The sequence below is a fragment of the Sturnira hondurensis genome, unplaced genomic scaffold, assembly GCF_014824575.4.
Source record: "Sturnira hondurensis isolate 20B ecotype Veracruz unplaced genomic scaffold, ASM1482457v3 Scaffold0013800, whole genome shotgun sequence".
NCBI classification, from domain to species: Eukaryota; Metazoa; Chordata; class Mammalia; order Chiroptera; family Phyllostomidae; genus Sturnira; species Sturnira hondurensis.
Window position 1 is genome coordinate 284,210 of NW_028086431.1, and position 21,099 is coordinate 305,308.

The following is a 21,099-nucleotide window of genomic DNA, read 5'->3' on the forward strand; positions in this document are numbered from 1 at the left end:
AACTATGTATTTTTATTATTTCTCTTTCATGGATATTTTTCTACCCTCACACTCCTACCCTAATAATACTTTTCTGACCAAACATGTTTTAATACTCTTTCATTCAATGAGTCCTTTAAGGTCCAAATACTACATTTATGTTTGTCCTGTGTATTAGCAAGGGTTCTCTGGGGAAACAGAACCAATAGGATATATACAAAGAGATTTACTATAAGTAATTGGCTCACACAATTATTGATACTGAGAAGTTTCACACTCTGTCATCTGCAAGCTGGAGACCCAGGAAAGATGGTGGAGTAGTTAAGTTTTTGTCCAAAGGCCTGAAAAACAACAGAACCAATGGTGCACATTTCTTTCTGAGGTCAGAAGGCTGATGTCCCAGCTGAAGCAGTCAGGTAGAGAGAGTGAATTTTGCCTTCTTCTACCTTTTTGTTCTATTCAAGCTCTCAACAGATTAGATGATGCCCACCCAAACTGGGGAAGGCAACTCGCTTTATTCAATCTACTGATTCAACATCTCATCTGGAAACAGCTTCACAGACACAACCCAGAAATAATGATTGATCTGGGCACCTTGTGAACCAGTCAAGTTGACACATGAAATTAACCATCACACCCTATAAACTTGGGCAGGGTAGATAGCCCTTGGTATTTGCAAGTGTACAGACATTCTCCTCCACTTTCCAAGGGATTATCTTCTAATTTCATGCTCATTCAGGCCCTGTTGTGATTATGATGGTACATCAATTTTGAAATGTAACAAAACAAACAAATGAGTAAAATAGAACCAGAGACATGGAAATAAAGAACAAACTGGCAGTGACCAGAAAGGAGGGAGGATGGGGGTATTGGGGGAAAGAAGGGGAAGGAGTAAGCCAAGAAACACAGATAGAGCACTCATGGGCATGGACAATGGAAGGGAATGACTATGGGAGTTGTGGGGGGCATGGTAAGGGAGAGCAATGGAGATAAAGGTGGGACAACTATAACTGAACAACAGTGAAAATTACCATCAATCAATCAATAAATGTTCTCCAGTTTGATCAAAGCAGCTTTAGACACCCAGCTCAGACCAGCATCTGCCATGAGGCATGTTTAATATGTCTGACTGAGGCTTAGTCACTCTTGGTCTGTTGTTTTGAATGGGAGTTTAGCATCCTTTAGGGACATGGCAGCCCAGAGGAGGCTTTTGCTGCCCATGACCTTGGCTCCTTCAAAATTCAGTGTCATTTGTCAAACTTATCTCACTATTGGGAAAAAAACATTTGTCTATTAATTATTTTTCTAATAATCTTCTCTTCATTGTCCTTTTTTGTCCATTGTACTTTGATGTTATGTGCCAAGAGGCATTAAAAAATAAAAAGAACAACAACAACAGAAGAAACATTATAACAATGTGAGGTTATGGATGTGTTAATTAGCTTGATTATAATCATTTTACAATGCATGCATATATCAAAACATCAATTTGGATACCTTAAATACATACAATTTTATCATCAATTATATCTCAACTATACTGAAAAAGTAAAGAACAGAAAAAAGAATCTATATAGTACAGCTTAGTTATCAAGTTTATTTGCATGCAACACTTAGCTCTTAGCACCCATAGTCACATTGGGAAGACAGTACAGACATGATAGTGTAAGCCACATGGCAGAGAGTGATGTAAATTTATAAAGTGTTTTAAAATGAGTTGCTTCAAATGCGGTTGAGGAAGCTTCCCCCTACTACCCCAGAGCTTGTTAAAACTGTAGAACCTCGGCCCTACACCACACTTGCTACATTAAAATCTCTGGCCATAGATACCAGGAAAACAGCTATGTCAGCACTTTTCTCACCCCTCCAAGTTGAATCTGATGCTCACTGAATTAAAGTTTGAGACCCAATAATGGGATAGGTTGAATGGAGGACACAGGTTTCTATGTGTTAGGACTTGTATAATCAGAGAAGAGCTGAAAGAGAGTTCAGGCAAGGGGACTATATGAGAAAATTCACCCAGGCAGGAATGTACATGCCTGTAATCTATCTCTGCAGGTCATAGTGTAGACTGTACTCTATTCTTCCCGCATCCAAATGTTCCTCTGAAGGTGGAATTCTTTATTCATTGCAACTAGTGTAATACACTTTCAGGTTGCTGTCCTTAATGCAGCCGCAAATAAGCCAGACTCACAGACTAATACTCAATTCAGGGAATGAGCACCTGTCTACAGAGTGAGAGGTGATATTTCTCTACACCCAAATAGAAAAATAATCAGTATTACTTCTTTCTTTCTAACTTTCTTCTACTTTGTTGTAACTTGTGGCAAATGCCTAAGGGGTATGTCTTACAGAACCTATATGCAATTGGAAAGGTGGGAAGAAGTCTGTGGCATGCCAAGTTATATAAAAATCCCAGGAGACCTCCTGTAATGCTTACACTTGCCACCCACCTTCTTCTTACCCCATCTTCTCTCTCACTCATTTATCTACCCACTTACTTCTACCCTGAATTTTCTCTACCTTTTTAATGCTTATGAGCACCCTTAAAAAAAAACTTTACATTTTTAGAGCAGTTTTAGGTTCACAGCAAAATTAAGAAGTTACAGAGATTTCTCATATGCTCCCTGCCCATGCACATGCACACTCACTCTCTTCCATTGTCAACATCCTGCCCCAGAGTGGCACATTTGTTACGAATGAGAACTCTACACTGGTACATCATTATCACCCAAAGTTTACATTAGGGTTTACTCTTGGTATTTCACATTCTATGGGTTTGGACAAGTGTATAATGACATGTATCCATTATTACAGTATCATATAGAGTATTTTCACTGTCCTAAAAATCATCTGTATACCCACTTTAAAAAAAAGATTTTATTTATTTATTTTTTAGAGAGGGGGAAGGGAAAGAGAAAGGGAGGGAGAGAAACATCAATGTGTGGTTGCCTCTCATGTTCCCCCAACTTGGGACCTGGCCCATAACCCAGGCATGTGCCCTGACTGGGAATTGAACTGGTGACCCTTTGGCTCACAAGCCCGCACTTGATCAGCTAGGACATGTGCACCCACTTTTAAAAAAATTCACCAACCTAAACTATGATACATGTCTATTCATTTATTCCTTATTTGTGTTCCCTTATTCATTTTTTACATACCCATTTTCTCTCGTCTATACATTTCTTCTGTATAAGGGATGGAGGTAGAAAGAGAAGATAACAGTATTTTTCAGAGTGTATCTGTCAATAATGGGGGATAGAGGTGCCCTTGTGACAGCCAAGGACCTGGAAGTGTGAAGTTAGTCACTGCACTTGAATGCAAATAGGTGGCTCTACTGGAATATAAGTCAAATATGACATAAAATTATATTAATATATTGCCTTTTAAAACCTCATAGGGCTTTACCAACATTAACTTATTTTTACAGGCATCGTAATCATTTTAGAAATCCTATAATATGATGGTTTTGCTTTGATTTAAGGTTTCCTGGAGCCATTATAGTCTTCCTTTATCATTGGCTATATCTCTGTTTTCAGCCTTTGTTTGTGCATGCTAGGCCCACAAAATAATGTTTTCATCGTTTTATGAAACTTTCCCTTTGGAAAACGGAGTTATAAAAATGAACACACTCTAAAGACTTTCTTTTTTTCATTTCTTAAATTTTAATTGTTGTTCAAGTACAGTTTTCTGCCTTTTACCCCCATTCCAGCCCACCCTCCCAGCACTCACCACCTCCCTCCTTTTTCCACACACCCCCATGTATTGTTCATGTGTCCTTTACACTTGTTCCTGCAAACCCTTCCCCCTTTCCCCTGAAATTCCCTCCTCTCTCCCCTCTGGTCACTGTCAGCCTGTTCTCTATTTCAGTGTCTTTGGTTATATTTTGCTTGTTTGTTTGTTTTGTTGATTAGATTCCTGTTAAAGGTGAGATTATATGGTATTTGTTTTTCACCGCCTGGCTTATTTCACTTAGCATAATGCTTTCCAGTTCCATCCATGCTGTTGCAAAGGGTAGGAGCTCTTTCTTTCTTTCTGCTGCATAGAATTCTATTGTGTAAATGTACCATAGTTTTTTGATCCACTTGTTTACTGATGGGCACCTAGGTTGCTTCCAGCACTTTAGCTATTGTAAATTGTGCTTCTATGAACATTGGAGTTCTTTGGGATTAGTGTTTCAGCGTTCTTAAGATATAATCCCAGCAGTGGAATTGCTGGGTTAAAGACTTTTCAGGGAACATAGGAAATATATTTTACTGGAAAATCAATAGCTTATGATGGAGGTACAAAAAGCCTCAACCTCTTTTGCTATGGCTTTTCACCATCTGTTTTATTCTAAATTTAGTCAAAGTTTAATTGAACAAAAGGATACTCAGTCATTACTGTGAAGACTGTCAAGGAAGCAAAGGCAATGTCTAGATGCAGTCTATTTTAGTAAATTTGAATGGATTCATCTCGATCAAATTGTACTGCTCTGAAATTTGTTGGCTTGCCAAACTGCTTGCCTTCTGACTCACTACTGAGGCCTTCTGTTTGGGAGCACATAGCTTTCTCTGTCTGCTTCTCTTTTTATCTTTTTACAGTAGATGCCCTGTGGCCTGAAAAATAAAGAACTAGTCTCACAAGTTCATCAGTTTGGTCTTTTGAGATTGAAGAAAGCAGTAAATATCCAAGTGAATTTGGGAAAGAATCCCAAACATTCACACTGATGAGCATGTCTACTTCTCAAACCACAGCATGGACATTATTATTATTATTTAATGTACTACCATTAAAAATGTTTTACATTATTTAATGAAGGACTCATTAATTACCCTTATCAATTTAGTTTTGTAAAGTCAGTATTCAGCCACACTCAAAACTGGCAAGAATATGAATTTAATATACACTTTCCATTTATCTCTCAAGAGCTCACTCAAAGATACAGAAAGTGTCTCCTTACCTCACCTTTGCCTTCTGTGTTTCTCGTGCTAGTAATTCCTACAGGGATGGAACTCCTCAAGTGTGCTGCCTCACCTATCAAAGAAACCCACTGGAACAGGACAGTTGGCACCTTTAAAAATCTTAATGATTTCTTTTACAGGAGCCACAGATAGTACACCTGAACTAATAGAAAATAATATTGAATGTCAATGGTAATTAAAAAACAAAATTAAAAAAGGAGCTCAATTATAGCATTTTTAAAAAGATTTAATTATTTATTTTAGAGAGATGGGGAAGGGAGGGAGAAAGAGAGGGAGTGAAACATCAGTGTGTGGTTGCCTCTAGAACACCCCATACTGGGGATATGGTCTGCAGCTCAGGCATGTGCCTGACTGGGAATCAAACCAGCAATGTTTTGGTTCACAGGCCTGCATTCAATCCACTGAGCCACACCAGCCAGGGCCTCAATGATAGTATTTTAAAGCAAGTTAAAATAGCAAAGCTGTTTCAATGAGGAGAGAGAGGTTGAATTATAGCAACCATGGAATTATAGCAATATTGTTAAATTGTTTTACAAATCACATTTTAAAAAATATGTCAATATGATTTAAAACATTTTTAATTTTCAATTACAATTGACATACAATATTATTAGTTTTAGATATACAACAGTGATTACACATTTACATTCCTTATGATGTCATCATTCCAATAAGTCCAATACTTACCTGATACCATACATACCTATTACAATATACAAATCACATCTTATGATGTAAATAATATCTATGATTTTTCTATTTTAAAAACTCCCTTCAGGCAATGACTTGGTTTTTTATTTTGTCTTTCTTTTTTTCAACAGAAATTATCATTTGGGTAATATGACAGTTATTGACATATAGATATCAGTACTTGAAATGAAGGTAAAGATGTAGATGGCTTATTAACACACAATCCTCTTAGGAAAATGTGAACAAAAAGAGATGATTAGATAACTTCATTCCAGCTGAATATAAGTTAGAAAGCATGCCACTATCTCTTTTCCTCAATCCAGATACTATAGACAAATAAATATTGTTAATAAAGCAATCTGCATATGAACTTTACCTCTTACTTAATACAATATGGTACCATTGAATTATAGTGTGGTTATTTTCATTTCCAATAATAAAAAAAATGAAAACTAGTGCTGAACATGAGTATAAGTGATTACTTGAGGTACTGCAGTGAAAAACAGCTCAGCAGGGCAGAGAGCTATAATGTGGACAAATCTGACTTGGAAGGACACTGTACTGGACAAAGACTTAGAGTCAGAAAAAACAAATTTTTATCAATAGATGAGAACTTTGTACTTTCATTTTTTAAATAACAGGTTTATTCACATATAATTCATATACCACAAAACTTACCATTTTAAAGCATACAATTCATTGATTTTTAGTAAATTAACAGAGTTGTGTGATCACCACTGGCTTATTTTATAACATTTTCATTATCCTGATAAGAAACTCTATACTCATTAGCAGTCATCCCCTCCAAGCCCTTGGCAACCATTAATCTTTTCGTTTCTATGAATTTTGCCTATTCTAGACATTTTATATAAATTGAATCATGCAGTATTTGTTCTTTTGTGTCTGGCTTCTTTCACTTGAATAATATGTTCAAGCTTCATCCATGTTATATGGATATGTCAGTATTTCTTTCCTTTTTATGGCTGAATAATCTTCCATTGCATGGCTTTACCAGATTTTGTATATTCATTGATCAGTTGATGGACCTTTGGATTATTTCCAATTGTTGGTTATTATAAATAATGCTGTTGTGAAAATTCATGTGCAAATTTTGTGTGGGCATATATTTTCATTTCTCTTGGAGTGGAATTGCTAGCTCATTTGGTAACTTTATGTGTAACTTTTTGAGGAACTGTCAGACTGTTTTCTACAGCACCTACACATTTTAATATTCCTACCAGCAATGTATGAAGATTCTAGTTTCTCCACATCCTTACTAACATTTGTTATTGTATGTTTTTTCTTTTCTTTTTATTATAGCTACCCTAATGAGTGTGAAGTAGTACCTCATTGTGATTTTGATTAACATTTCCCTAATGGTTAATGATCAGTATGTTTTCCTTTGCTTGTTGGCTATGTGTATATCCTCTTTGGAGCGATGTCTATTCAAACCCTTTTCCAAATTTTAATTATTTTTATCGTTGAGTTGTAAGAATTCTCTAAATGTTTGGATACTAAATCTTCATTGGATGTATAATTTGTAAACATTTCTCCCAACCTATGGGTTGTCTTTTCACTTCCTTGGTAATACCCTTTTCTCACACAGATTTTTTAATGTTCATAAATTCTAATTTGTCTATTTTTTCTCTAGTTGCTTGTGTGGTTTTTTTTGTGTGTGTGTGTCATCCAAGATTTCATGCTATAATCCAAGGTCATGAAGATTTCTTCTTTGTTTTCTTCTAACATTTCGTGGATTAAATCTTAAATTCATTTTGAGTTAATATTTCTATATGGCATGAAGTAGGAGTATAAATTCTTCCTTTTGCATGTAGATAGATATCCAGTAGCCCCAACACCATTTGTTGAAAAGGCTGTTCTTTCCAGCCTTTCCAGACTTTTGTTGTTACCCTTGTCAGAAATCAATTGATCATGGGTTCATTTCTGGGCTCTCAATTCTATTCCATTGATCTACTCTCTGCCTATAAAACACTCTCTTGTTACTGTAGCATTGCAGTGAGTTTTGAAATTGGAAAGTGTACACTCTATGTTCTTCTTTTCCAAGATTTTAAGAGTGTGTGAAGGATTGGTGTGCATTTGTTAAACTTTTGCAGCCGTCTCATCCTGGGCTTTAACTTATGGGAAGTTGTACTTAATAGTAATTCAGTCTCTTTATTTGTTATACATCTATTCAGATTTCACAGGTTAGTGCAAGTACCTTATAATAAGAAAATATTCCTAGTTCCTTTTTCCCATCCCTGTATCATTTTTTCACTCATTTCACTTAAATATAGGTGTGCATCAGCATTATTTATAAAAGTATAAAATCTATTATTTTTATTTCTATTATTATTTTGAAGAGAATTATCTGTTAGACCGATTAAGAATGAGAAAAATACATGGCCCTGGCTGGTGTGACTCAGTGGATTGAGTGCTGTCTGTGAACCAAGAAGTCACCAGTTTGATTACTAGTCCAGGGCACAGGTCTGAGTTGCAGGCCAGATCCCCATTATGGGGTGCATGAGAGGCAACCACACACTGATGTTTCTCTCTCTTTCTCCCTCCCTTACCATCTCTAGAAATATAGTAATTAAATATTTTTTAAAAGAATAAGAAAAAGAAAAGTTTTACATTACCTTCTCTTATTCTTTCTTTCATGCTTTCTTTCTTTATGTAGATTTGAATTTCTGACCTATTATGTTTTCCTTGTCTCTGAAGAACATTTTAAAAACATTTTTTGCAAGGCAGGACTTGTGTCAAAAATTTTCCTCAATTTTTGTATAACTGAGAAAGTCTTTATTTCTTCTTGATTTTAAAAAAAAGTTTCACAAGATACAAAATTCCAGGTTGGTGTTTTTTCTTTCCCCTCAGCACTTTAAACATTTCACTCCACTTTCCTCTGCCTTGCATGGATTCTAAGGAGAAGCTGCTATAATTCTTACCTTAAATCTTCTATAAGTAAGCTGTTTAGCCCCTCTGGCTTCTTTTAATATTTTTATTTTTAATTTTCCTAGAATTTGAAAATAATATGACTAGGTATTGGGGGGGTCAGGGAGCATTTATTCTGCTTGGTTTTCTCTGAGCTTCCTGAATCTGTGGTTTGGTGTTTGACAGTAATTTGGGTGAATTCTCAGTCATTGTTGTTTCAATGACTGCATCTATTCTTTTTTCTCTTTCTTCTGGTGTTCTGATCTCACATGTGACATCTATAGTATTTGTCCCTGAGTTTTTAGATATTCTGTTCCAATTTTTTAGTCTTTTTTTCTATTTGCTTTTCATTTTTGGAAGTTTCTATTGATATTCTCAAGCTCAGAGATACATTCCTCAGTGGCTCAGCCTACTAATGAATGCATTAAAGGTATTCTTTTTTTTTTCACATTTTAAAATTGTTGTTCAAGTACAGTTTTCTTCATTTTTCCCCACCACTCCCCCCACCCCAGCCATCTCCACTTCCCACCTTTGAACCTACCCCCCTTTGGTTTTGTCCATGTGTCCTTTGTACATGTTCCTGAAAACCCTTTCCTCTCCCCACCCCGTTAGTTAGCCCCTCCCACCTCCCCTCTGGTTACTGTCAGTTTGTTCTTAATTTCAATGTCTCTGGTTATATTTTGCTTGCTTGTTTGTCTTGTTGATTAGGTTCCACTTATAGGTGAGATCATGTGGTATTTGTCTTTCACTCACCACCAGGTTTATTTCACATTGTGTGAAATAAACTAAGTGAAACTAATGCTCTCCAGATCCATCCATACTGTCCCAAAGGGTAGGAACTCCTTCTTTCTTACTGCTGCATAGTGTTCCATCATGTAAATTTACCATAGTTTTTTTTTTTATCCATTAATTTACTGATGAGCACTTAGGTTGCTTCCAGCACCTAGCTATTGTGAATTGTGCGGCTATGAACATGGGGGTGCATAAGTTCTTTTAAATTGGTATTTCAGGATTCTTAGAGTATAATCTCAGCAGTGAAATTGCTGGGTCAAAAGGCAGTTCCATTTGTATTTTTCTGAGGAAATTTCATACTGTTTTCCACAGTAGCTATACCAGTCTGCATTTCTACCAACACTGCACTAGAGTTCCCTTTTCTCCACATCATCTCCAACACTTGTTTGCTGATTTTTTATGAAGGACATTCTGACCCTCATGAAGTCGTATCTCATTGTGGTTTTAATTTGCATCTCTCGGATGGCTAGGGATGCTGAGCATCTTTTCCTATATCTCTGGGCCCTTTGTATGTCCTCCTTGGAGAAGTGTCTGTTCAAGACATTTGCTCATATTTTTAAAGATTTTATTTATTTATTTTCTAGAGAAAGGGGAAGGGAGAGAGAAAGAGAGGGAGAAAAACATCAGTATGTGGTTGCCTCTCACACATCCCCAACTGGGGATCTGGATCGCAACCTAAACTTGTGCCCTGACCGTGCACCCTGCTTGGGGACTGAACTGGCGACCTTTTGGTTCACAGGTCGGTGGACAATCCACTTAGTCACATCTGTCAGGGACATTTGCCCATTTTTTAATTGGAGTGTTTGTCTTCCTGGAGTGGAGTCATGTCAGTTCTTTATATGTTTTGGAGATCAAACCCTTGTCCAAGATATCACTGGCAAATATATTTTCTCATATGGTTGGTTCTCTTTTCATTATATTGCTGTTTTCTTTAGCTGTGCAGAGCTTTTTATTTTGATCAGATCCCATTTGCCTATTCTTTCCTTTATGTCTCTTGCTCTAGTGGACATATTGATGAAAATATTGCTGCATGAAATATCTGAGATTTTCCTGTCTATGTTCTCCTCTAGGACTTTTATGGTGTCATGACTTATATTTAAGTCTTTTATCTAACTTGAATTTATTTCTGTGTATGCTGTAAGTTGGTAATCGAGTTTAACTTTTTTGCATGTAGCTGTCCAGATCTCCCAACACCATTTGTTGAAGAGGCTATTTTTATTTCATTTTATGCTTCTGCCCCCTTTTTTGAATATTAATTGACCATAGAGACTTAGGTTTATTTCTAGGTTCTCTATTTTGTTCAATTGGTCTATGTGTCTGTTCTAATGCCAGTACCAGACTGTTTTGATTACAGTGGTTTTGTAATATTTGATATCACGTTTTGTGATTTCTCCTACTTTGTTCTTCTTTCTCTAAATTTCTGTGCCTATTCAGGATCATTTATGGTTCCATATAAATTTTTGAAATGTTTGTTCTATATCTGTGAAATATGCCATTGGTAGTTCAGTAGGGATTGTGTTGAATCTATAAATTGCCATAAATTTATAGATGGAATCTACAAATGTCCATCTATAAGTGTATGGACATTTTGATAATGTTAATTCTTCCAATCCATGAGCATGGTACATGCTTCTATTTATTTGTGTCTTCCTTAATTTCTTTCTGCGGTGTTGTATCATTTTCTGAGAACAGGTCTTCTACCTCCTTGGTTAGGCTTATTCCTAGGTACTTTATTTTTCTTGTTGCTATATCAAATGGGATTCTTTTCCTGATTTCTGTTTCTGATATTTCATTGTTGGTGTACAAAAATACCTTTTATTTCTGAATATTGACTTTGTATCCCACTGTTTTGCCAAATTCATTTATTAGGTTGAGCAGTTTTTTGGTGGAGTCTATAGGGTTTTCTATATATCATGTCATCTGCAAACAATGGCAATTTTGCTTCCTCCTTTTCAATTTGGATAACTTTTATTTTTATTTATTTATTTTAGAGAGGGGAGGGGAGAGAGAAAGAGGAGAGAAATATCAATGTGTATTTGCCTCTCTTACAGCCCCTACCTGGGATCTGGCCTGCAACCCAGGCATGTGCCCTAGACTGGGAATTGAACCGGCAGGCAACCCTTTGTTTTACATTCTGATGCTTAATCCAGAGTCACACCAACCAGGGCTGTATACCTTTATTTTTTTTTTCTGATTGCTATGGCTAGGACTTTGAATTTTATGTTGAATAGAAATGGTGAAAGTAGACATCCTTGTCTTATTCCTGATCTTAGTGGCAAAGTGTTTAGGTTTTACACATTGAGTATGATGTTGGCTGTAGGTGTCTCCTATGTGACTTTTATTATGTTGAGGAATGCTCCCTCTATTCCATATTGCTGAGTGTTTTTATCATAATGGGTGCTGTACCTTATCAACTGCTTTTTCTACATCTATTTATATGATCATGTGGTTTTGGTCTTTCCTTTTGTTTATGTGATATATTAAGTTTATTGATTTGTGGATATTGTACCATCCTCGCATCCCTGGGATGAATCCCACTTGATCATGGTGTATGATCTTTTTAATGTATTTTTGGATGTGATTTGCCAATATTTTGTTGAGGATTTTAGCATTTATGTTAATCAGCAATACTGGCCTGAAGTTTTCTTTCTTTGTTTTGTCTTTATCTAGTTTTGGGGTTAGGATGATGCTGGCTTCATAAAAAGAGTTTGGGAGTCTTTGCTCTTCTTGGATTATCCTTCTGTGAAGGAATGGGTTTAGCTCTTCCTTAAATGTTTTGTGATATTCTCCTGTGAAAACTTCTGTCCATTGCTTTTGGGTGCTGGGAGTTTTTTTTATTACTGCTTCGATTTCATCAGCTCTTGGTCTGTTCAGGCTTTCTTCTTCATCTTCATTCAGTTTTGGAAGATTATATATTTCTAGAAATTTGTCCATTTCACCTAGATTTTCAAATTTCTTGGCATATAGTTGTTCATAGTAATTTGTTATGATCATTTGAATTTCTGTGGTATCAGTTTTAAAATATCCTTTTTCATTTCTGATTGTGTTTATTTGGGTCCTCTCTCTTATTTTCTTGATGAGCCTGCTTAGAAGCTTATCTATTTTGTTTATCTTTTCAAAGAACCAGCTCCTAGATTTATTGATCCTTAGAATTGTGCTTTTAGTCTCTATGTCATTTAATTCTTCTCTGATCTTGGTTGTTTCCTTTCTTCTACTTGCTCTGAGCTATCTTTGTTGCTGTTCCTTCAGTTCCTGTAGATGTATGGATAGGTTGTTTATTGGAAATGTGTTTATCTTTTTCTAAGGTAGGCTTGTATTGCTTTGAACTTCCCTCTCAGGACTGCCTTCACTGTTTCCCATAAGTTTTGGACGGTTGTGAGTTCATTTTCATTTCTTCCCAGAAACTTTAATATCTTCCTTGATCTCATTGTTAACCCATTCATTGTTTAATATCGTGGTATTCAATCTCTATGACTTTGAGTGTTTTGGGTTTTTTTCCTTGAGTTTGGCTTCTAGTTTCAGTCTCCTGTGGTCAGAGAAAATGCTTGATATGATTTCAATTTTCTTGAATTTGTTGAGGCTTGTTTTGTTTCCTATCATGTGGTATATCTTTGAAAATGTTCCATGTGCATTTGAAAAGAATGTGCATTTTGCTTCTTTGGGATGAAATGTTCTATATATATTAGTTAAGCCCATTTGATCTAGGATATTCTTCAATGCTGCAATATCGTTGTTGATACTTTCTTTGAAAAATCTATCCATTTTTGACATTGCAGTATTAAAACCCCCTACTATAATTGTGTTGTTGTCAATATCGTTCTTGAAGTCCTCCAAGATTTTCCTTATATATTTGGGTGCTCCTATGTTGGGTGTAGATGAGTTTATAATGTTTATGTCTTCTTGATGGATTCTTCCCTTGAGTATTATGAAGTGCCATCTGGGTCTCTTTTTATGGCCCTTCTTTTGAAGACTATTTTGTCTGATATGAATATTGCTACTCTGGCATTTCTTTTTCCTGTCCATTTCTTGGAATATTTTTTTCTAATTCTTCACTTTAAGTCTGTGTAGATCTTTTGTTCTAAGGTTGGTCTCTTGTAGGCAGCATATGTGTGGGTCATGATTTCTTATCTATTCAGCTATTCTCTTTTGATTGGAGTATGTAATCCATTTACATTTAAGATTATTATTTATAGGTACTTGTTCATTGCCATTTTATTCCCTTTGTACCTGTTTTCTCTCTCTCTCTCTCTCTCTCTCTCTCTCTCTCTCTCACACACACACACACACACACACACACTGTTTTTCTTCCTTTTGTAAAGCAGTTCTTTTAGCATATCTTGCAGTGCCAGTTTGGTGGAAGTGTATTCTTTCAGCCTTCTTTTGTCTGGGAAACTCCTTATTTCATCTTCCATTTTAATTGAGAGCCTTGCTGGCTAGAGTAGTCTTGGTTGCAGGTCTTTGCTTTTCATTACTTGGAATACTTCTTGCCATTTCCTGCTGGCTTTTATTGTTTTTATTGAGGAGCCAGCTACTAGTCTTATTGGAGTTCCTTGGTATGTTACTTCCTGTTTTCCCTTGCTGCCTTTAAGATTCTCTTTTTGTCTTGAAATTTTGACATTTAATTATGATGTGTCTTGGAGTGGGCCTTTTGGGGTTCCTTTTGGGGTTCCTTTTGATTGGGACCCTCTGAGCTTCATGGATTTGTGTACCTTTTTTCTCATCAAATCAGGGAAGTTTTCCATCATTACTTTTTCAAAAAGTTTTTCTATCCCCTGCTCTTCTTCTTTTCCTTCTAGTATCTTTATTATATGGATATTGCTACATTTCATGTTGTCCTGCAGTTCTCTTAATCCCTCTTAATCCTTTTTGAGTCTTTTTTCCTTTTCTTGCTCTTTCTAGTAGTTTTTTTTCTACCTTGTCCGCCAGCTCACTAATTCAATTCTCTGCTTCATATAGACTGCTTTTGATTCCTTCTACTGTGTTCTTCAATCATAAATTGTGTTCTTCATTTCATTTTGGCTCTTGTTGATAGTTACTTTTATCTTTTTGATGTTAATATAGTTTGCCATAAGTTCCTCATAATTTCCCTGTAGTTTTTGGTAATTCTCAATGAGCTCATTGAGCTTCCATACTTGCTTTGAAATCAATATCTGATAGTTGACTTGCCTCCATTTCGTTTAGCATTCTTTCTGAGGCTTTCTCTTTTCCTTTTATTTGGGGTTTGTTTCTTTCTCTTCCCATGTTTGTGAGACTCTTGTTAGCCTCTGCTTTTTAAATTGATCTGACTCCCTGAATTTGTGATGTGAACTTCTATTGTAGGAGACCTGTGAGATTCAGTGGTGCAGTCTCTTTGATCTATTGAAGTTGCTGCTCTTAGGATGCCATTTATGTTGGATCTCTGAATATAATTGCGTTTTGATTGTTGTTGGGTCATTCTTTGGTGGTCCCTTCCCTCCAGCTGGTTGAATGAGGGTCGCTGTGCTCATCATGTCTTGTATGCTGTTGTACAGGTGCTGCCAGAGGAAAACCACAAAGCCAGGGAACAAACCCACATCTGCAAAAATATCTCTTCCCCGTAATCTCAGTATTAACAGCAAACGAACCAGTAGTAATCATGGTGTAAAGAGATTAAGACTATTAAAAATAGAAATAAGCTATAGTATAAATTTTAATGAATTAACAAGCACAAACTTGGTGGATGTTAAAAAGCTATGCAGGAAAGAAAATATTGCTAATCATAGAGAAAACCACAGCAGATTTCATCTTGGTAGCCTCTAGTATTTACCACTGTCTTTTCTTTCTGTGTCTGCCTCTGTTGATGTCAGATGTTGACTCCATCTGACCTTAGGCAGTCTGCTCTGAGACTGCCAAAGATTTGCTGTCTGCTGTTGTCTCCTTCAGTTGTTAATCTAGTCACTTTGTATTCAGCAGTCAGGCTTAAGCCCCATAGGGCAGGACAGAATTCCTCCCAGGGTTGGGGCTATTATTTCCCTTCAGGCTGCTACAGCTTGGAGGGGAGTGGTCTGCCTAAGCAGGATGGTTGCTGTTGTAAGGGTGATGACTCCTCAGCACCAGGATCCTAGCAGCTGCTCTCTCAGCTCTCTCCTCAAGGCCTCTGTCCCCGGTCTCTCCTCAAGCATCTCTGGTCCATTCTGCCCCCACCCTTTGTCAGGGATCTACTGTCTCCAGCTGTCTCCTTTAGTTATTAATCTAGCCACTCTGCACTTAGCAGTCAGGGTTAGCACCGCAGAGCCTGGGCAGAGACCTTCCTCACTTGGGCTATTGTTTCCACTCAGACTACTGCTGCTCAGAGGGGAGTGGTCTGCCTGAGCATGATGCTGCTGCCATCTGGGGGATGACTCAGCACTGGGATTCTAGGAGCCACTGTCTCAGTTCCCTCCCCAAAGCCTCAGTCCTTATTCTCTTGGGACGGGGCTAAACACCATATAACTTCAGAGAGACCACTCTTCTGTCCTCCGAAGTTATATGGCTTCTCTCTGGCTATTGCTCAGTTGTTTCTTGCTTTTGCTTCTTAAATTGATCTCTTTTGACTTCCTGACTTTGTACTGTGAACTTCTGTGGTGGGAGGCCTGTGAGATTCACTGGTGCAGTCTCTTGTATCACCTTAACTTGATTTTCCTGGGATGCAGGGCCTCTCTCTTGGGGGCAGGGTTGTTGTTTCCCTTCATGTTGCCACCATTCGGAGGGGAGTGGTCTGCCTGAGCATGATGGCTGCTGCCACTTGGGGGATGACTCAGCTCCAGTAACCCTGCAGCTACTCTCTCAGCTCTCTCCCCAAAGCTTCTGTCCCCAGTTTCTCCTCAGGCATCACCAACCCACTGTGCCCTGTCTTTGCCAGAGCCCAGGGTAAGTGGCTGCAAATGATAATTTGTACATTGGCCCTTTAAATGGCTCTTTACATCTCCAGCTGTCCATCTCTGACACAGAGCAACTGTTCTGCTTTTTGCCACTGGTTGTTATCTGTGTACTTTCTGGGCTCTGGTGTTCTAGGCTGGGGAATCCCCGTTTAGGATTTAGACCCCATTCTTCTCAGGGGGATCCAACTTGCCACTTAATTATCCCTCTGGTCCTGCTGCTTGTGGGCGCCCAACCAGCCCTCTTCAGTCTCCACCACACTCTTTACCTGACAGGTTGTGCTAAAGGTGATTCTTCTGTGTCCAAGGTTATAAGGCTTCTCTTTCTATTATTCAGTTGTTTGTTCTGGGTAATTTGTTCACAATTTAGTTGTAATTCCACATTGGTCCTGGAAGGAGGCTACTGTAGCTTCAACTCACTACTCCGTCATCTTGTTGAAACCTAGCATTTCATCCTTTAGTGATTCTTAGTATTTCTCTCTACTTATGATACCCATCTGTCTTGCATGTTGTCTACTTTTTCCATTACATGTCTTAGGATATTAATCACAGTTACGTGAAAATCCTGTTCTGATAAATCCAACATTCCTGCCATGTTTGGCTCTTTTTCTAATGTTTGCTCTGTCTCTTCAAACTGTTTTTACATTTTGGTATGCTTTATACTTTTTTGTTGGATCAGACATGATGTACTAGGTAAAAGGAACTGCAGTAAATAGGTCTTTAGTAATGTGATGGTGAGGTGTGAGGAAATGTTTTAAAATCTGATCATTAGGTCTCAGCCTTTTGGTGAGCTTATGTCCCTAGGTTGTGAACCTCACCAGTGCTTCTCAGGTTTTTTCCTTTTCCTCCCTTAGGTAGGACAAGAAGGCTAAAGGGAGCCAAAGTTGGGTATTTCCCTTCTTTTAGGTATTAGCCCATGATAAAACCCCAATAGGTTAGGTTCCATTAAAATTATTTCTTGAGAGCAGACCTTGTTACAAAGAACAGAATACTCTAGTGTGTTTTAAAATGGTTAGTATTCCTGTCCTTCTTGTGAAGCATGAGTGAGATTGTCCTTCTATCTTCATTGTGAGGACCCAATAGAGCGACTGGAAGCAAAACTCACTGAGCCTCTGGTTTTTAACTTTCAGATTTGATTTCACTAAGCCTCCAGCTAGTCATCATTTCAGTTCAGGTTTTTTTTTACCTGAGTACTGATTCCCATGGGTGCTTCTACTTCTGGATTTCTGCTCCAGCAAGATTTTATTATTTGTATCTACCTGTCTGCATCTCCAATTTGGGGAGTAGCATTTCTCCTGTGACTGCAATTCCCTGAAAGATATAAGAAAAGTTTTTTCCTCTTTGTTCAGCTATTTTTCTGTTGTTAGAATGCAATAACGACTTACAAGCTCTTTAATTGCAAGACCAGAAACCATAAGACCTCTTCTTATTATTTGATATAAGCATTTACAGTTATATATTTGACTCCTAAGTACTACTTTAACTGTATCCCATGTTTTTAAATATATTTTTATTGTGCTATTAGATTTGTCCCAATTTTTCCCCATTGACCCCCTCCACCTGGTACCCCCTACTCCCTCTGACAATCCCCCCTTAGTTCATATCCATGGGTCATGCATATAAGTTCTTTGGCTACTCCATTTCCTATACTGTTCTTTTTTAAAAATACATTTTATTGATTATGGTATTACATTTTTCCCAAATTTTTTGCCTTTGTCCCCCTCTGCCCAGTACCTACCTTTCCTCCAGCAGCCCCCCCTTAGTTCACATCCATGGGTCATCAATATAAGTTCCTTGGCTTCTCCATTTCCCAAAGCATGTATCTACCATGCTTCTTATTCCTTGTACCTTTTCCCCCATTCTCCCCCTCCTCCCCCCCACTGATAATGCTCCATGTGATCTCCATTTCTCTAGTTCTGTTCCTGTTCTAGTTTTTTGCTTAGTTTCTTTTGTATTTTTTTAGGTTCTTTTGTTGACAGTTATGAGTTTGTTGTCATTTTACTGTTCATAGTTTTTTATCTTCTTTTCCTTAGATAAGTCCCCTTAACATTTCATATAAGAGCTTGGTGATGATGAACTCCTTTAACTTGACCTTATCTGGGAAGCCCTTTTTCTGCCCTTCCATTCTAAATGATAGCTTTGCTGGATAGAGTAATCCAGGTCAGAGGTTCTTGCTTTTCATCACTTTGAATGTTTCTTGCTAGTCTCTTCTACCCTGCAGTTTTTTTTGAGAAATCAGCTGACAGCCTTATGGGAACTCCTTTGTAGTTAACAATCTTATTTTCTCTTGCTCTTTTTAACCTTTGGCATCTTAATTATGTTGTATCTTGGTATAGTCCTCTTTGGTTCCATCTTGTTTAGTACTCTCTTTGATCCCTGGATTTGTATGTCTATGTCCTTTGCCATATTGTGGAAGTTTTTTTTTTCATTGTTTTTCCAAATAAGTTTTCAATTTCTTTTTATATTTTTAAATATATTTTATTGATTATGCTATTATAGTTGTCCTATTTCCCCCTTCATTTCCCTCCACCCTGCACACCCTCTCCCACCCACATTCCCCCACTTTAGTTCATGTCCATGTGTCATAAGTTCTTTAGCTTCTACATTTCCCATACTATTCTTGCCCTCCCCCCTGTCTATTTTCTACCTAACATCTATGCTACTTATTCTCTGTACCTTTTCCCCCTCTCCTCCCACTCCCCTGTTGATAACCCTCCAAGTGATCTCCATTTCTGTGGAGTTGTTTGCTTAGTTTATTTTTGTTTTTGTTTTAGGTGTGGTTGTTAATAACTGTCAGTTTCCTGTCTTTTTACTGTTCATATTTTTCATCTTCTTTTTCTTATATAAGTCCCTTTAGCATTTCATATAATAAGGGCTTGGTGCTGATGAACTCCTTGAACTTGACCTCATCTGAGAAGCACTTTATCTGTCCTTCCATTCTAAATGAAAGTTTTGCTGGGTAAAGCAATCTTGGCTGTAGGTCTTTGGATTTCATGACTTGGAACACTTCTTTCCAGCCCCTTCTTGCCTGGAAGGTCTCTTTTGAGAAATCCGCTGACAGTCTGATGGGTACTCCTATATAGGTGACTATCCCCTTATCCCTTGATGCTTCTAGGATTCTCTCCTTCATTTTGGTCTTGGCTAATGTAATGATGATGTGCCTTGGTGTGTTCCTTCTTGGGTCCAACTTCTTTGGGACTCTCTGAGCTTCCTCGATTTCCTGGAAGTCTATTTCCTTTGCCAGACTGGTTAAATTCTCTTTTATTATTTGTTCAAATATGTTTTCCACTCATGGCTGTTTCTTTCCCCCTTCTGGTACCCCTATAATTTGGATGTTGGAACGTTTAAAGATGTCCTGGAGGTTCCTAAGCCTCTCCTCATTTTTTGAATTCTCATTTCTTCATTCCTTTCTGGTGGGATGTTTCGTTCTTCCTTCTGGTCCATTCCATTGATTTGAGTCCCCGTTTCCTTTCCATCACTATTGGTTTCCTGGACATCTTCCTTCATTTCAATTAGTTTAGCCTTCATATGTTCCTCTAGTTTGTGACTATAATCAACCAGTTCTGTGAGCATCCTGATAAATAGTGTCTTGAATTGTGCTTCTGAGAGGCTGGCAATTTCTCGGTCACTGAGAGTTATTGGCTCTGGGACTTTGAGTTCTTCTTGCGCCATCTTTTGGGCTGTTTGTGCCTGTTCTGTAGCAGGATCGGAACCCTAAGGTGTTCACTAGAGCAGGGCAACTAAGTCGCTGGGTTTTTCACGTTGTATGTGGGGGCGGGGTCAAAGAGGGACTCTGGGGTCCCGTCTGCCGCCTGCTGCCGCAGCCCCCACAGGTGGGGCAGCTGCCACCATCACCGCAGCCACCACCGTCACCAGGCCCACGCGTTTCGTTCCACTGCACGCAAGTGTGCCACCGCTGTCAGCCCTCCACTACTGGGTTCGCCCCCTGGGGCCTGCATGGTCCATCTCACTGTGCACGAATGTGCGACTGCGGTCAGTCTGCCCCACACCCCGACTGGTTCTGGGCTGCCTGCGCGCCTAGGTCGGGGGAATCTGTCCTGCCCGACCCAGCTCCGCTGCTGGCTCCACCTCTCTTACCGTCCCTGTTGAAGGGTTTGTAGTTGTCCGACTTCCATATAATTCAGTTTTCTGGTCTTTGGGTGTGTCCTTGTTCTCCAAACCTTTGTTGTATTCAAACTTGGTTGTGGGAGAAGGCACAGTGTTTCCACCTATGCCTCCATCTTGGCGGAAGTCCAGAATAATGATCCTTTGTTAGCTGAGACCTGTCTTGAGGATAAAATGATTTAAAGCACACAAAATCATTCTCAACAGTACTGTGTAAAATCTCAAGGCCCTTCCAGTTATGGGTAACTTTGAAAATTTGTATTTGAGTCATGCATTATAACTAGTTGCGATGCAATTACAAAAGTAGTCTGCTAGAATGAAATAAGGTACATTCAGATTTTGTTCTTCCTACTTACACTGCTAGCCTGAGTAAATGGGACTTTTTCCTAGTAATTTGATTAAATGATCTAAAGGTATATTTTACCTTGGACTGTCCTGACAATTATAATACTTTGACCTTTGTTTTTTCACAGGTGTTACAGAACATCCTGGACACTGAAAAAGATTATGCTAAAGAAATTCAGTCTCTTCTTGTCACTTACTTAAGACCCCTGCAGTCCAATAACAAGTAAGGTTTATATTTGAAACTCCTCACTAAATAAAACAAGATAACATCAGCATATGGAGTCATTACTCTCATGTCACTGAATAATTGATTTTCCCTTTAGAAGAATTTCCACAGATCTCAGGTTGCTAAGAACATGATCAAGTCAACAGAAATTATGCAAGATGTTGCTTTTGGAGAGGTT

General features: G+C 38.0%; 1 protein-coding gene across 2 annotated transcripts in view; it reads left to right on the top strand.

Moving 5' to 3' along the window:
• ARHGEF6 (Rac/Cdc42 guanine nucleotide exchange factor 6) overlaps positions 1-21,099 on the top strand; it is a 173,609-nt gene that overhangs the window by 81,910 nt on the left and 70,600 nt on the right. For both annotated transcript variants that reach the window (XM_037061996.1, XM_037061995.1), the window contains exon 7: positions 20,824-20,918. In XM_037061996.1, the coding sequence (XP_036917891.1) occupies positions 20,824-20,918 (95 nt within the window). The remainder of the gene's footprint in view (positions 1-20,823; positions 20,919-21,099) is intronic.